This window comes from Micrasema longulum, unplaced genomic scaffold (assembly GCF_059751315.1).
Source record: "Micrasema longulum isolate JH-2025_06_02 unplaced genomic scaffold, ASM5975131v1 h1tg003312l, whole genome shotgun sequence".
In the NCBI taxonomy this organism is placed as follows: Eukaryota; Metazoa; Arthropoda; class Insecta; order Trichoptera; family Brachycentridae; genus Micrasema; species Micrasema longulum.
The window spans coordinates 1-17,839 of record NW_028280389.1 but is presented as its reverse complement, the minus strand read 5'-3'; the positions used below and the strand labels follow the sequence as shown (position 1 = coordinate 17,839).

Sequence of the window (17,839 nt, the reverse complement as noted above, 5' to 3'; positions counted from 1 at the left end):
GTATTTGAGCCCTACCTCAAAACTAGAAGATAAAAAGGCGGTAATGTAACTTCGTGATCGCTCGCGAGAATTTATCTTTAACTATGACGTCATAATAAAGGTATGTCACTTAAGTGCGTATATATGTACCGTGGCGTACGCGTCCCTTTTGGTACATATCGACATACTTACCCAAAACTTGAAGGTAGAGGGTCGGTAGTGTATCTTCGCAATCACTAGGGAGAATTTGTTTTTAACTATACCGTCATGGTGAATGTATGACGTTTTCAACTTCCAATTGTAATCGCGGCCCAGGAAGCTATAGAAATATTGGAACGTCGGTGGAAGAAGTGCGTACAAGTCCAGGAGGACTACGTCAAAATACATGGTACCAAATCTTATTCTTATCCACTTCAAAATAGGTCAGGGGTGGACCATATCATTTAACTCTCGTATAATATAAAGTACGAGCTGAACCCGGCAATGCTTCGCTATTGCTAAATTTGAGTTCTTACTAAATAAATAAATGAACACAATAGAAAGATTGATATCGATTATTGTATTTAGTCCAAATTAGATATGTACGTATACATGATTATTTTTGTGTTTCGGTTTGGATAAATTGTGAGGATAGAGAATTTTGATGAATAGGTGTTCGAATGATGCCTCCCCGCAGTAGCGTGCCTAGGGTTTACGAGTAAGGCAAGCCCATATATATATTTTTAAATCCACATGTGGTGTAATTCCCTGACGGCCTCATAGTATAGTGGTCAGCGCATTTGCCTACCATGCAAAAGGTCTCGGGTTCGATTCCCGACATGGTTGATTTGAAATATTTATTTAAAAATGTGTTTTTACACTAGAATGTGTCATAGTCCCTGGACTGGTACTTGAAGCGTAAGACTGATCATCTTACCTTCATGTAGCAAAAAAGATTAAGATATACTGCGATTGCAGTGCTCTATGCACCATTAGGTGCGGAAAAGGAATGATGATGAATTCACTTTTGTGAAAACATGATGTATGCTTTCTTCACTACAGTTGTACTGTCTACAAAGCATCTAAAAGGTATATTATGACGAATAACAATATTTTATGAAAATATGCATAGGATAATCTTTTTGAGTTCGTTTAAATAAACGAAATAAAGAAAACACAGTATTATTTTATATAAAGTAATTCCTTAGATATCAACCATTACCAATAAGTAACATTAATAAAATAAAGCATGCGTAGAGTTGAATAATAGTCATCGGAACCCATAGATATATTAATATAATAAAGATAAATTATAATTGATATAGAATATTGGAAAAGGAAGAGGATAGTAGATAGGCAAATAAAAAAGAAACGTCGGCCATCTCCGAATTCTTTTTATATATGACGTTTGCACAAAATGAAGTAAATTATCATAAATCTTAACCAGTACGGGTCTTTAATCAATGAAGATAAAAATAACCGTTTAAAATTATCAAATTCCTCAAAAAAGAGCATAATAAACAATCGTAAAGTTTGTTCGATACGAAATACAAGATACGCTCTCTGCCAACTTTACCTTAAAGAAGCTGGCTTCAGATTCCCATATAAAACTCAACATATACAGACAAACATTTTATGAGTTTACTGTTTGTTTACATGCGAATTGCACCGTAAAATAAGCCCCATAAGAACCCCACGTGCGAGAGCGAGATAAGAAGACATAGAGTCGTTCGCGCACACGGATTTCATACGGTTCGGATCTCGGGATGCGTACAGTACCAACGTCGAACAGATCTCTAATTCTCATTTGGCGCGAAATTTAAACAACGAAATGAATTATTTTTAAGCGTTTGGTCCAGATTTGGTAATTTTGAAATAAAATTATTAGGCAAGCCCGGCTTATGGGCTTCTATGGAAATACCGCCACTGCCTCCCCGATACTGTGTGAAAAAGACAACTGCATGTCAAACTTTTTGTTAGAATAGACCAAATCGACGTTTCGCTCTACCGCTTTCCGCACCTCAAAACTGAACCGATTTTGATACTTTTTTATGTCAAGTATAAGAATAAAATTTTCTGTATCGGTATGTTTTACGTTTTTTAAAAATAGTTATATTTGTATACCGTGCGCCGTGCGCCCGAAGACAGCAGATAAAACTGTGCTTTTTTACGGGTTTAAATGGTTCAAGTTCCCATAATAAACCTTTTTTTAAAAAACGAAACAGTATAATGGCACGCCAATTGTAAATATCTATAATGTGTAAAAAAGAGCTCTGCGCTGGTTTGGACGTGTAGAGCGAATGGACAACGAAAGAACGGCTAAAAATATTTACAATGCGAATGTTCATGGATGCAGAAATAGAGGAAGACCGAGAAAGATATGGCATGACCAAATCCTACAAATACTTGATAAAGGATATGGCAAAAGTCGGAATAATCGGCGGGCGTGCATGAGAAGATTTATGAATGTAGAGGAAGCGAAATCTGAATGCAAAGATAGAGTGATGTGGCGTTCCTCTCTCCCTACCCTTACGGGGAAACGGCGTGAAAGTTTGTTGTTGTTGTTGTTATTGAAAAAAAAACATTTCTCTAATGCCAGCCATAATTCAGAGAGAAAATACGTGAATCCGTTTGTATGAAGAACAGTCGGACCGAGTTTCCTCTTAAGGTTAAACATAATTAAGTATACCTACAAAACTTTACTTATTTTTTTTAGTAAAAACCGTTCGGATAAACGTAAAAAAGATGTTGTAACTTTTCATTAGTAAGTAGGTACTTGTTTATGATTGAATTCCAAATCTAAAAATAATTCATTATTTTCAAAAAAAAAAATTCTTTTAGCGAATGTCAAACTCTGCTCAGGGATGCACTTTAGTCAGGAATGCGATTTTCAAAAATGTATAAAATGTTAGTTGATATTATTTTGGTATAACATAAAATCCCGTAAAAAGAAATAAATAGGTAGAAGTTATAGGGACTGCAATGAAATAATCTGACTGGGGTCCATAAAAAAACGAATTTTGTTTGTAAACATTAAAAAAACAGTTTTTTTATACACAAAAAAATAACCTTCATCCTTTTTTTTTGTATCCGCATTCTCGGCGAATGCAACCCTGGTGATGAATAAATAAAAACATTTACGCTCGTAACTTTTTTTGAACTTAATAAATTGAATATTTTATGAGCTATAAACCTTCTCGCGGCAAATATGTACATTTATCTGAAAACCGCACGTAAATCAGTCCGGTAGTTATCAAGTCCGTCGAGGACAACCATTCAAACATTGCCTTATATATATACATATATAGATTATTAAAAGACGGAGCAATTAAAGGATGATTAGAAAAATTATATGTGGTTTTATTTACAGCAAGAGCTGGTGGCGCGCGAAGGTCCCGAGTACTCTGTGGAAAAGCACGCAGCTAACACGGTAGACGGCTACGTGCTCGGCGTGCACCGCTTGCGCCGGCTAGGCGTGGCTGCGCGTCGTGCTGCCCCCGTGCTCATGATGCACGGCATCACCGGCAGCTCCGAAGAGTTTATAAGAATGGGAAAGGACAGAAGTCTCGGTATGTGAAGACCATTGACGGAGAAATTGAACAGCCTATGTACCTATAATTTAAACTTTACTAGTCTGAAGATGGCGCGAGAGCAATGAAATCGGTTATTGGTACAATTTAACACATTTTATTTTATAAATTATCATATAATGAACTTCCACCAATAAATTTCACTTGTGCATTTGAACGTTGTATGGACACATAGGCAATAAAAATAGGAAAAACAAAAAAAAAACATTCCCAGTTATTTTTTTTTTTTCAGCAAAGCTTAGAGGTTTGCCTCACGCACGGGAGTTTAGAGATCGATACCCAGTGAGATAAGTCTGTTAGATGTTGTATTTAACCACCGTGATTTGGCCTCCTGGCCAACAAAAGGTGACACGCTGTGTACGCGTTTATAGGATGAACGCGGTAAAGTTACCGGGCCGGGTGGATTTGAGTGGCATGTGTGAAAAGGGCCTTATAGTACTAAAACAAAATAAAAAAGAAGACTAACTATAACGTAGCCAGTACTAACGAAAAAGTCATTATTATCTTTATATATAATTCCTCTGTACGTGTCACTAAACTCCTCCTAAACGGCTTAACCGATTTACGTGCGGTTTCCAGAGAAATATAGATCTTTGCGCTGTGCGTGTTCTTAGATATTAAAATCTTCAATCTAATATGTAAAAACAAGTAAGGAGCATAAATGTTTTATTCATCGATCTACCAGGGTCGCATTCGAGGAAAATGCATTTACAAAAAAATGGAAAGATGATGTTTTTTTGTGTATAAGAAAGTTTGTTTTTGAATGTTTACCAACAACATTAGTTGTTTGTGGATCTTAAAAAGTAAATTATTGTAAATATTATGTAATGTTATAAATGTTATTTTAATATTTGATCATAGAATATGTAAAAAACAAATATTCATAAAATAATGCATAATGAGTTAAATATTAAACCTATGACTCAAAGTGTTAAAAACGTGCTTAAAAAATGAGTAGTCCATTTCACAAATTCATTGCGCGTACAAAATACGATTTATGTGTCTAATTAAATTATCGTGATCGTAGAACAACGACGGATGTGCAAAAAATGCAAGATTAAATTTCATTTTTCTACGATCATGACGAAAAATTTGTAATGTAGATAATTATTATGAGAAAATATTTAGCCAGTGAATTCCCGGTGACAAACACAGGAGGAACAAGACAGTGAAAGCAGAGACGGTATTATTGTGATATAGCAACCCCTATGACTGTTTTTCAGGATACCTCTTGGCTAATGAGGGTTATGATGTATGGATTGGTAATTTTCGGGGAATCGTGTATACATCTCACAAAACACTCAGCAAAAAGTCGTCAGCCTTTTGGAATTTCGGGTAAGATAATAATTTCCTAAATGTTATTAAATATTTGTAGATAACCACTTATCGACTTTTCTATATTTATTTATTTATTTATTAACGGACATTGTCCATGTATACAATTTATAAGGTTTAAATATTACAATAAAAGAGTAGTTTAAAACATTTAAAGAAAAAAGAAAGAAGCATTGACAAACATAAGGGACATCGAGACAAGATCTGGACTATTTATTTAGTGCTCGTTTAAATCGTTGTAAACTTAAACCAAAAAAGTCCAGATCCTGTCTTGAGTTAACAATACGACAAAGGCGGGTCATTGGAGAATTTAGGCCATAGTTTGTTCTATGCTGATCGATGAACAGTACTTCATTGTTTCTCAATCTACGAGTCGGAATATTGAATTTTACTTGTCCCAGTAATGATGGAACATCGATTATACCATTTAGTATGCCGAACATATATATGGAGTCAATATTAGTTTTACGTTTTTGTAGACTAGAAATATTTAACATTGACTCTATTTCAGCATAAGAATAATTATCTCTCTCTAGTCCAAGCATCCACGCTATTTTTCGAAGCAAGCGATGTTGGACTAATTCAATGTGATTTATGCGATTGACATAGAATGGAGACCAGACCACTGAGGCATATTCAAGAAGAGGGCGAACAGTTGAGCAATAAAGAGTTTTGATTGTACGGACATTAGTAAAATCAGAGGATATTCTGTTAATGAAGCCAAGTAATTTCAGTGATTTATTTATATCTACCGGTTTCGAGACGTATCCGTCTCGTCATCAGGACACCAATTAAACCAACGTGCAAAACTCACTATACACCTTCACCATAGTTAATGATTATGATAAAATTATAAATAAACTTATCAATATCAACTTCTTGGTTTAGTTTTACTTTTTATTATTTTGACCAACGAGCGCTTTCGCCTATGTAGGCATCGTCAAGACTGGTGAATTGTTTACAACATTTACAGTTTTTATACTATTCTTAACATATTTTGGAGATAAGATCAATTTTAACAGGGGACAGAAAACATAAATATTTAAAACTAGTTTGCTAAACAGTTCATTTTCGGGAGTTTTTAGACCGAAATTAGGATTAAGCTTTTATTATTTAATAGCTGGGAAAAGAACACATGGCGAAATACAACAGAGTGGGAAATACACATTTTAACAGATAAACGTTAGCACAATACTTGATTTTTGACAAGGAAGTTTACATACCTATAGATGAATGACGAAATATTATAAGATACATACTTAGATAATACATTGTTAATGGAATGAAGTTATTCATTTTGATATTTAATTTTATGTTAATTATATTATTTTAGTAGCAAATATTTTTTTTTTAAAAAGTAAAACTAAACCAAGAAGTTTAATTGATAAGTTTATTTATAATTTTACCATAATCATTAACTATGGAGTTTTATCAAGAAATATCAACAAAAAACTTCAATATTACCTTCACCATAGTTGTTGCACAAAAATATAAAACCAATAACTCATGCATTTTAATAATCAACCGTTACATGCACTGATTAGGTTATGCAAATATTTGTTATGGGAGAAATATTTGAAAAAAGAGAGAGAGGATGAAGGGAGGGGCGTGAGTTCAATAGGTAAAAAGTGACCATTACAATGGAACATCGTGTAACGGGCTATATTGATTATTGATCAAAGGAATCGGATTAAGGAAACCGGTAGACTAAAACTTTTAATTATATTTTTTAATAGAATTACCTTTAAACATTATTGTTTTTATCCAATTTACGTTATTTATTTTTTTTATTGCGCAATTTTTTAAAAACCTTCGATTTAAAATGGCAAAATCGTATGATTTTCTATTTTTCGTGCGTTTTACCGGACTCAAGCCTTAAACTTTAATAATCGGCAACATTAGCTGATAGAGATACCTTTTTCAATAGTCCCTAAGAATATTTTTGGACTTTGATTTTTCTAATATTTGGCGACTTTTCTAATATATATATATAACATCAGTATATACTCACTAAATAAACAACGTAATGGGGTAATTGGTATGTGGTACTTAACTTAGCTCATTGCAAATTATAAGGAACACTCAACTAACCCAGAGAAAGAGCTGAAACAAATGAATAGACGTTGATAATAAAATTCTAAATAAATCGTAACAAATAGACAAAACACGAGAACTTTACTATATTTTTAGTACTATTTTCAAATAAGACTGCGCACAGACACTAAAATGAGAGTCAATAATAGATCGACCCCTTGGAATAACAAGATTTGATATTCCGAGTTCCATTGCAACAATTTCATTTGAAATATTACCTCTATTATCTATTATCTCTCATCAACTTCAGGGTGCCTGGAAGAATGACTAGACAGGTGCCACCGTTTTGTAGCAACAATTCACGGACAGTGTATACTTGTAATGCCGTATTAAACAGACTTCATGAACTCGGCAATAGTTATTCCCGCGTATCTGATATATTTAGTGTAGGGTATTGTTCCTGTAGAACAAACCTTTTGAACTTTTTCAAAGATGGTGAATGGTAAATTTATTTATTTATTCATGCATTTCATAATATATACAGTTTTTTGTTCACTTTTCCTAGCTGTGTGAAACAGTACTTATGATTTTTTTGTTGTTTTACTGTAGAATGTTTTATTATTTAAATTATCTACTGAATATGCTGTATATTTTTTAGGTTAACTTTTGAAATATAAATCATGTATAATTTTTAGTTTAATTTTTTTTATGAATCTTGGGTATAAGGAAATTCGTGTTTAAAAAAAATATATTAAGCCAAATATGTTAATATTTAAAATGTTTGTAAAAGGCAGATATGCCGTTTATGTTAGTAAAATGAAATAAAAATAAAATAAATAAAATAGTCCTTTTTTCTTCTACATACAAAACACCATGTGAATGTGAACCAAGTGTTTTTACAGTTATTTACTAGGAAAAAGACAATAGATCCTGTTTACTACACACCAAAATAAAACAGGGACGAGTTTGAGAATATCGTCTATTGTCTTGTTAACCTTAATAATAAGTTAAGGAATGGTATCTTTGTTTAGTTTTTTATATTTTACTTTTTGTGCTGTTACATGTTCACTTAATTGCCATACTTACTAGTTCTTTGCTCAATGTATTATTATTGCGTTTCTTAAATTATTTTCATTATTAACTTTTTAAAATCATTCTTATGTTGTTGAAATTCCATTTGTCGGTGCGTTTTGAAGCTGCAAGACTTTTTGTGATGTTAGCTACCATATTATTTTTATCATATTATGTCAATGTTATCTACTACTACTACTACTACCATTACGCCATTTCCCCGTAGGGGTAGGCAGAGAGAATGGACCGCCGCACAGGTCTATCCTGGCATACAATCCTAGCCTCTTCCACATTCATACATCTTGTCATACATGCCCTTCGGTTCTGTCTGCTTTTGACATGACCAGACTTAAGATTTTGGTTTATCTGATCATGCCACGTCTTCCTTGGTCGTCCTCGTCTAACGTTGCCGTTCATTTTTGCCATATATACTTGTTTTACCATTCTCTCGTCGTCCATTCGTTCTACGTGACCAAACCATCTCAGAGACCCTTTCTTAATCTTATCACTTATGCTTGTCTCAGATTTACACTCTCGCCTGATTTCATCATTCGTAACCCTGTCATACATTGATTTCCCACACATTCGTCTAAGAGATCGCATTTCAACCGCGTTCACTCGGCTTTCATCCTTCCTCTGCCAGTTCCATGTTTCACTTCCATACATAAGTGTTGGGACTAAAACTCCGTTGTGCACTGCCAGTTTAGCTTCGATTGACATATTTTTATTAGAAATTACTGTGCTTAGTGCTCCGTTCATTTTGTTGCCTGCATTCACTCTTCTTTCAACATCTTTTTCTACTCTTCCATTTCTTGAAAACATGCTTCCCAGATACACAAATTCTTCTACTTGCTCGAGACATTCGTTGTTTACATTTATTATGCAGTCAGTAACCTCACTATCCCTTTCAAATACCATCAATTTTGACTTACTTTCGTTCATCGCCAATTCGCTCTCCAGGCATACATCATACATTCTAGAGACTATTTGCTGCAAATCAGCCTTGCTGCTTGCTAACAGAACTGCATCGTCAGCATACAACAAGCAGCTTACTGAAAAATTATCCATTTTTGCTCCAATACCCATACATTCTATCTCTTTCATACAGTTGTCCATGTATAGATTAAACAACCATGGTGACATTACACATCCCTGTTTCACGCCTTTTGAGATCGCAAACCAAGATGTAAATCCCCCATTAACTCTTATACACGCTGAACTCTCCTCATAGAGAGACGATACTGCACGTATAAGTTTATTGTTTACTCCATACTTTTCCAACACGCCCCACAATTTCATTCTATCTACTTTATCATACGCTTTTTGCAAATCGACAAATGCGCAGAATAGTTTTTGACTTTTTGCCAAAAACTTCTCCGTTAGCATTCGCAGCGCAAAAATTTGATCCGTGCATCCACGTCCACTCATAAAGGCTCCTTGCACGTCCCACACTTTGTCTTTCGTCACCTTTCTTACTTTCTCGATTATAATTTTCCCATACAGTTTACCGACAGAACTCAGAAGACTGATGGCCCTATAGTTTCCACATTCCGCACGAGATCCCTTTCCCTTATATAAGGGCATGACAACTGCCCTCCTCCAATCCAAAGGCGTATGTCCTTCCTTTAGGCAGAGATTGAAAAGTCTGTGCAGCCATGTACCCACGATCTGGCCACCACTCTTCAGATATTCCACAGCGACCTTATCATACCCAACGGATTTTCCGTTTTTCATACTTTTCAGCGCACTCTTTATTTCTACCATGCTTATCTCACATGACCTATTATCACTCGTATCTTCCTCTGCACAACCAAGCTGTTGCTCAGAGACACTTTCAGTACTTTCGTATACTTCCATAAAGTATTCCATCCATCTCTCTTTCACTCCTTCGTCATTCGTTAGCACTCGGCCATCTGTTGATTTTATCGCTTTTATGTTTCCACCTTCGGAGGAGTTCTTTGTCTTTTTCACCTCTTTCCAAAACAGTTTTATGTTTTCATGAAAATGAGTGGACAATTTTATACCTTCCTCTTCGTTTAGTCGTTTTTTGCGTTCTTTCACTCCATTCTTAACCAACCTCTTGCATACTTTATAACTACTTTTCGCTCTTTCATACTCGCTGCTATTGATGTCACTAATTGTTATAAGCTTCATCCATGCATTCTTTTCATTCAATGTTATCAACTATCAAATATCTAAATTTAGTAAATGGGGTCTAGAATTTCAACCGTCCATGCGCTCAGTAGCTGCAAGACTTGTTGTTACCTAAATTCTAATTTATAAATTTGCTTTTTATTTCGTTTTTAAAATATCACTTAAACTCTAAACTTCATTGTCAAATAAAAAAAATGAAAATAAAAATGTATATAGGGGCTAGACTTTTTATTGTCCATGCGCTCTGTAGCTGCAAGACGTTCTGTTATCTGGCTCATATATATCATAATTGTAATATATCATAATTGAAGACGAGGAACTAGAATCCCAACTGTCCATGCGCTCTGTAGCAGCAAGACGTGTTGGGATATTTATTTATTGTACAGCGCCCTTGAGGTGATTTTCACAAAAATAGCGTTATATAAATTATCCAAACATTATTATTACCATCTACGGGATATTATATTAATTGCATCCAAGTATTTAATACAGGTTCACAAATTGTATTAAATAATACCATGCCAGTGTCAGATGGAATCTTGTTATTCCGAGGGATCGAGATGTTGATGAAAAAGGTTTATGAAAGCTTAGTACCCACAATTGGTTCCGCAAAAGGGATTTTCTTGAGCATTATAACAATACCCTTATTTTTAAAGGCGAAAAGCCTTTGTATTACAACGCTTTGATTTAAAAAATTCATAATACATGCAAATGCCTTAATTTTTAGATTGGACGAGCAAGGCAGGTTGGACCTCCCCGCGATAATCGAAACCGTGCTGAACGTCACGGGCAGCGCTCGCGTGCACTACATCGGCTTTAGTATGGGGACCACCTCCTACTTCATCATGTGCAGTGCCCGACCCGAGATGACGGCCCGGGTGGCTTCCTTCACCGCCTTGGCTCCTGTGCCCGCGTTCGGCGCCGGCATTAGGGAATCGGCAAACACGTTTATTAAAAGCGGATTAGGGGTAATTAATTTGTTAGTACTTTTGAAAAGAATACATTTTAATAATCAGGATGAATATTTTTGTTTATTTTGTACAACTATTTAAATAGAATAAATTATATTACATTTAATTTAATTTAATTTATATACCTAACATTTTCAGAGGATGTCGCGTAAATTAAAAACGGACCAATTTGTGGACAGCAAAATGTTTAAACACAATCTCAATGCGTTGTGTATTCCCAAAAATCAGAAGACAAACAGTTGTATGATGTTTATGATGAAATACTTGGGAGAAGACTATGGCCAAGTGGATTGGGTACGTTATGCACTAAACTTAATTGAATTTAGACTACGCATAAAATAATATAATAAATATGTTACGTGAAAAAGCGGAATGTTAGTCATTCAAATATGTATTTTAATATGCAATTATATGTGTGACAAAATAATCATCTACCAAAATAATTAATTTCGTAATGTAATGCAGTAGGTACATTTAAATTAATAATGTATTTTTATCTACGTATTTATTTAAAACAAACATATTGTGATACAATAAAGGTACGCAAAATACATGACTAATATATTGTTAGTGAAAAGACTCACCAAGCCAACTTGCATGGCTTGTCGGTGAAGATCCTTTACCAATCACACTATTTATCTAATACTAAATACTGCTACCAAACTATAAGAAGCAAGAGAAAAAAGACACACGAATATTCGATAGTAAGACAAATAAAACAAAAATACCTAAATTAAAGATGATGAAAAAAGGAATCTTCGTATGAGGGAGTCAAATGCAAAACCGCCACTGTGAATCACTATGAATGCCTAGCCAAATGACTATTTTTTTAAAGTTCAATGTGCACATTCAACTTAAAATGGATAGTCTTTTCGCTACCTGTTATATAAAACACAAGTTGCACATTAAACTTTAAAAAAAAAGGATTTTTGCCGCTGGTTTAGTTGGCCTTCCCAAAAACAGCGATCGTGCAGTGTCGGTTTTGCATTTAACTGCTGTCGGAGGTGTGTACCCACTTGATAATAAGTTTTATGAAGACACTAAAATCACTTAAAACACTAAAAAAAATACCCTAAAACACAAAACTAATAACATCAGCGTTAACGGCAGAAAAAACTGGACCGGGTAGGGGGAAAATTGTTTAAAACTAGCACTAAAAGAATTAAAGAACGGTTTTTTTGCGAAAGCGAGATAATAAGTTTTTTGATGACACTAAAAACACTCAAAGATTACACTAAAACACAAAACAAATATCACCAGCGTGCGCGAAAGAACTGGACCGGCAAAATCGAAAAAAAAGAACTGGACCGGGTAGTGGGGATAATTGTTTAAAATTAGCACTATAGAAAATTAGAGAACGGTTTTATGCGAGAGCGGAATTAAGTTGTAGCGGTTTAAACGGCAGTTCGAAACTCACAGTGAGACACAAAGTTAGAACGTTTGCATAATGTTTGTATTCTATATATCTTTGATCTTCGCAAATCCGACCACATAACCGAATATCACACGCAACTACACTGGCTCAGTATCATGCATAGAAGAAACATTCACATTCTATCACTTCTTCACAATATTTTTAAAGCTTTTTAGAGCTTTTCCAGCCCCTATAACAACACGGACTATCTCTTCGTTCTAGTAACGAGAGACCCTTTTAATACTATTACTGCAACTCCAACTGCTTGGACCTTGATCCTTCTAAGTGTTCAGTTATTACATTTAGTCGCAAAGTAAACTTTTTACGCACTAACTATGTGCTTAAGGGTCAAAACCTCCAACGCTCATTAAAGGATCTAGGTGTCTTCCATGATAGTAAATTACTTTTTGACGCCCATGTTGACAGCATCATAAAAAAGTCATCGCGTGCGCTTGGCTTTGTTATGCGTAGCTCTACGTCGTTCACTATGGCAAAGACACTTAAAATCCTTTACTGTACATTAGTGCGAAGCAACTTAGAATATGCATCACAAATATGGAACCCTATGTACAATGTGCAGATATCACGCATTGAAAATATTCAACAAAAAAATTCGTAAAGTTCATGTGTTTCCGGTTGAAACTTGAGTTTAAATCTGACCAGTATATTCATATATGTAAAAAACATCACCTACTGCCTCTGCAAAAACGTCGTGAAATAGCGGATATAATTTATTTACTTAAAATTGCCTCTGGTTCAATTGACTGTCCTGAACTACTTTGCAAACTTTCTATCAATGTTCCTTCCAAAGTTTTAAGAAATAACCCTCTTCTTCACATACCTCTTGTTTCATCTGATTATAGGCACAATTCATTTTCATGGCGAACTTTTAATAATTTTAATGTAATAAATAAATCATTTAACATAGAATTATTTGCAAATGATCTTAATGACGTACGGCGTTTGCTTTCGAAATAACTCGTAGTATTTTTTCTTTTCTTTTCTTTTAAATTTACATTTAATTACTATTCATTTTATGTTCGAGAATCTTTTTTAACTTACTGTGATGCTACAAAAACAAAAAACCTGTAATTGGCTTATTTGTTATTTGTTTTGTTATATAAATATGAGATAATTATAGCTGTTGGTTATCCAAATAAATTAAATAAAAAAAAATATAAAAAAATACCTTTTCATCGCTCTAATTTTCCTGCCTCTTTTTTCACAGTAGTAGCTGCTCGATTGTGGAATGATCTACCCACTAATGTTAGAAACGCTCCTTCTTTATTTACATTTAAGTCAAGATTAAAATGTCACTATCTAAATATTACAGTTATTCTTTTATCCTTCTTCTTTCCTTCCCATCCCCTCTCTTCTTTTTATAGTAAAGTGTTAATTTTTTATATATTTTTAATGTCTTAATCTTTCTTTTTTAATTTTTGTATAAAATTGTAAGATTCAATATGTCCATGTACTTGTAATTTTCTTAATTAGGTTTGGGTAGGTTAGGAAGAAATTGTCTTGAGGCAATATGCCCGCCCTTATATGTATTTAAGTATTAAATAAATAAATATAAATTAAAAATAGTGAGTAAAATACAGGAGTGAGACGTATGCTAAAATTATGGCTAATGGAAAAAAGTTTTTTGGATTAATGCTAGTTTATAATCTTAAATAATGCAATAAAATATGGTATAATTTTGTATAAATGTATTTATTTAATGACGCTTTGTTTACTGTATTTTTAGAGTAAGCAACCAACGTGTGTAGCCAAAATGCAACCTGCTTCACTTCGGCTAGTTGAACATTACGCGCAGTTAGCCGTAACAGGTAAGACTAGTGAATACCTACAATATATTTTACACCTTATAAGGGCCGTATGTTTGTTTTTTGTTTTTAAATAGTAGAATACCCAGAAACGTACAAAAATTCTAATCCAACACATCATTTACTCCGATCGATCCGATCTACGGTACTGTTCTTCTTCAGAAAGCCGCCTCCTATTGGTCCCACGCATATCGTATGATTAGGGAACATTCAATAAGAGTTATAAATCCCCCAACATAAAAATATCATGTTCGTTAAAATTATAGATTGGCGGTAATAGATGCCGACCGACGATATTCATTTTATTATTTAACGCAACTTTTTTTTCTACGTGAATACTTCACTGGAAAAAACCTGCATATATATGTATATCGATATATGTACAGCGTGTTCTTTAGACCCTGTCACATCGGAAACCACGATGATCAGTATGGGCAAAAAGACATATTAGCATATTTTAAAAAATATTTAAAACAAATAATTTTTTTAAATATTTTATTTAAAAAAAAAAACAAATGGTTGCTTACTTCTGCAGGGGAGAAGCGATGGAGGCGTGGCCGCGCGGTCGGCAGTGTATAAGATTCCCCCCCCCCCCATCCTCGTTTCTCCCCTGCAGAAATAAGGAACCATTTGCTTTTTTGATATTTTATTTTTAAAAATTTTATTCGTTCTAAAAATTAATTTGAATGTGCCAATATGTCTTCTAACTCATATTGATTATCGTGGTTTCGGATATGACAGGGTATAATGAAGACAGGGTATAATGAACACCCTGTATATATCGGTACCGGTAAGGGTAGGTATGAAGGTCATAAAAACGTTAATAAGATATTGTTGAATAAATTGAATATTACAACCAGAATTATCTTCTTTAAAAATAAAAAAGAGAACACGATTCTATGAAAAAAGGGTTCAACAAAAATATTTCGATAATTATTTTTTTTTAAGTATTACCGAAGGCATAATTTTACGTAGAAATAAAGGAAAATGTACTTTATTTAAAATGCTTGTATTTCTTTTCAAAAACAAAAAAAAACAATTTTGCTTCGGCCACTTTCATGTTCAAATTATTGCAACAAATTTTAGTTCGATACTTAGTCTTTATTGAGATCCCTGAAACGTAAGTTTGGTCTAAATTTTAAATGGCGTAATCTGCCGATCTAAAAGTAATTATATTTTAGTAACATAAATTCTTTCAAGTATATTTTTCAACAGAAATACCTTTAAAGGGTATTGTTTTTATCTAATTTATATATTTTTTAGTTTTTTATTATTGCGCGATTTAAAAAAAAACATTCCTTTTAAAATGGCAAAATCGTATGATTCCCTCATTTTGCGTGCGTTTTACCAGACTACAGCCTTAAACTGCGTAGAGTTGATTTAAATTGAAACATTTTAGTATTTCCTTTGTAACAAATGTAGCTAACGACAAGCAGCCCTTCGAAGACTTTTTAACACGTGGGTGGTAGGTGGGTTCGTAATTCGCCTATAATCAACTAATACAAGGCAAAACTAACATTGTTTTACTTATCAAGCGAAAGGAAAAGCCTATTCAAATGTTTTTTTAGTTACATGTTTAAGAAATGCATTTCATGCAGGTGTTCTGTCTCCATACGACTACGGGGCCAGAGAAAACATGAAAGTGTACGGCCAGGCCGCACCTCCGCCGTATAACTTGACAGCGAGCATAGCACCAGCGGCCATCTTCTACGGAAAGAATGATCTCTTGACGACACCAGAGGTAACTTAATATACATCTATAAAGCGTTCGACAAGGTTTCTCATACAATTTTAACACGCAAACTTAGTTCATTGGGAATTACTGGTAATATCTTGAAATGGTTTAAAAGCTACTTGTTATCAAGGAAAATCTTAGTAAAAGTATTCGATTACAACTCGTATCAGTTTGAGGCATCTAGTAGGGTACCCCAAGGCTCCCACCTGGGACCAGTACTGTTTTCTTTTTTTGTTAACGACATTGTGTCGATATTTGAGAAAGTAGACATTCTTCTCTTTGCCGACGATCGCAAAATTTCAAAAACTGTTACCTCTGATACCGATTGTAGAGTTCTTCAGTCTAATTTGGTAAGGCTGTACAATTGGTGCCATAAAAATGAACTTTACTTAAATGTCGACAAGTGTTGTGTAATATCATTTACAAGAAGTAAAAAACCCATATTATTCGATTACAACATTAATAATATCAATCTGAGAAGAGTTACACAAATAAAGGATTTGGGGATAGTTTTTGACGAAAAATTGATATTTATTCCTCACATTGATACCATCACTAATAAGGCGATGAAATGTTTTGGATATTAGCAGCGAACTGTAAAGGATTTTAATTCCATCACTACCCTCAAAGTGCTATTTACTGCCTTAGTTAGAAGTAATTTGGAATTCAATTCAACAATTTGGTCACCCTATTACAATGTTCATATTTTAAAGTTAGAAAGAGTACAACGTAAATTCCTTAGATTCATTGATTACAAACTTAATATACCCACTGAAAATATTAATTACGATAATTTATTATGTACACCAAATATGTCAACTCTTTGTAAAAGAAGAATTATAAATGATTTATTAAATTTATATAAAATAGCAAAAGGCGTATTGGACGTCCCGGAATTAAGTGGTCTTATTAGCTTTAAAGTACCTGTTCGAAATACTCGGCAGCTAACATTATTTTTTTAATCTCCTGGCAGTCACAATTATTATTACAATTCACCAATACCTAGACTACACCGGCTGGGTAACGAGTATGGTGAAGTTGATATATTTCGTCTGTCTTTATATAAATATAGGTTAAGTATTCAAAAGGTTATAAATTAATTTGTATAAAATTTCTTAATATTGTTCTTTATTTACTTTTTTTTTCTCATGTATCTCTATAATAATGTATAAACTTATGTATGTGCATGTATGTGTATGTATATATATATGTACATACATATTTGTATATGTGTGTGTGTATGTATGCATATGCATGTGTATGTATGTGTGTATGTTTTCATATGTAAATTTATTAAATATTTTTCTATGTACTCATATACTTATGTTGGTACATTTCCTTATTTTTACTTATTATGGTATCTTTTAGTTTTTCTTATGTTATCTTTAATTTTAACTAAATTTACATACTTATGTTTCACTGCTGCACTTGAATGTAATTTCTAATATATGTAAAAGCCCGTTGGGCGTGTAAATTAATAAATAAATAAATAAAGCGAGTTACGACCAAAAGTATTATTTTGTATCTATTGATTTGACGGTCCCTACCTACATATACTATCGAAACAGCATTTAGGTAGGAGAACCTACCTACAGACAATGGGACCTCAATGTCTAACTCAATCTGTTAACAATTAAACACTTTTTTAGGTACGTAATAATTTATTCATTTAATTTACACAGAAAGCGTCATTTTACAGCATCATCATCATCATCTCCAACATAATGTACATTTATGATACATGATGATAA

General features: G+C 33.6%; 1 protein-coding gene across 1 annotated transcript; it reads left to right on the top strand.

Annotated features, from left to right (window-relative positions):
• Positions 1-246: 246 nt before the first annotated feature.
• Positions 247-16,094, top strand: LOC148270874 (lipase 1-like; the record flags this gene model as incomplete). The annotated part of the gene is made up of 7 exons (XM_088242106.1): positions 247-255; positions 3,329-3,527; positions 4,772-4,883; positions 10,870-11,080; positions 11,252-11,407; positions 14,275-14,356; positions 15,952-16,094. Coding segments are annotated over exons 1-7 (912 nt in total), but the record flags the coding sequence as incomplete, so codon positions are not given.
• Positions 16,095-17,839: the final 1,745 nt, after the last annotated feature.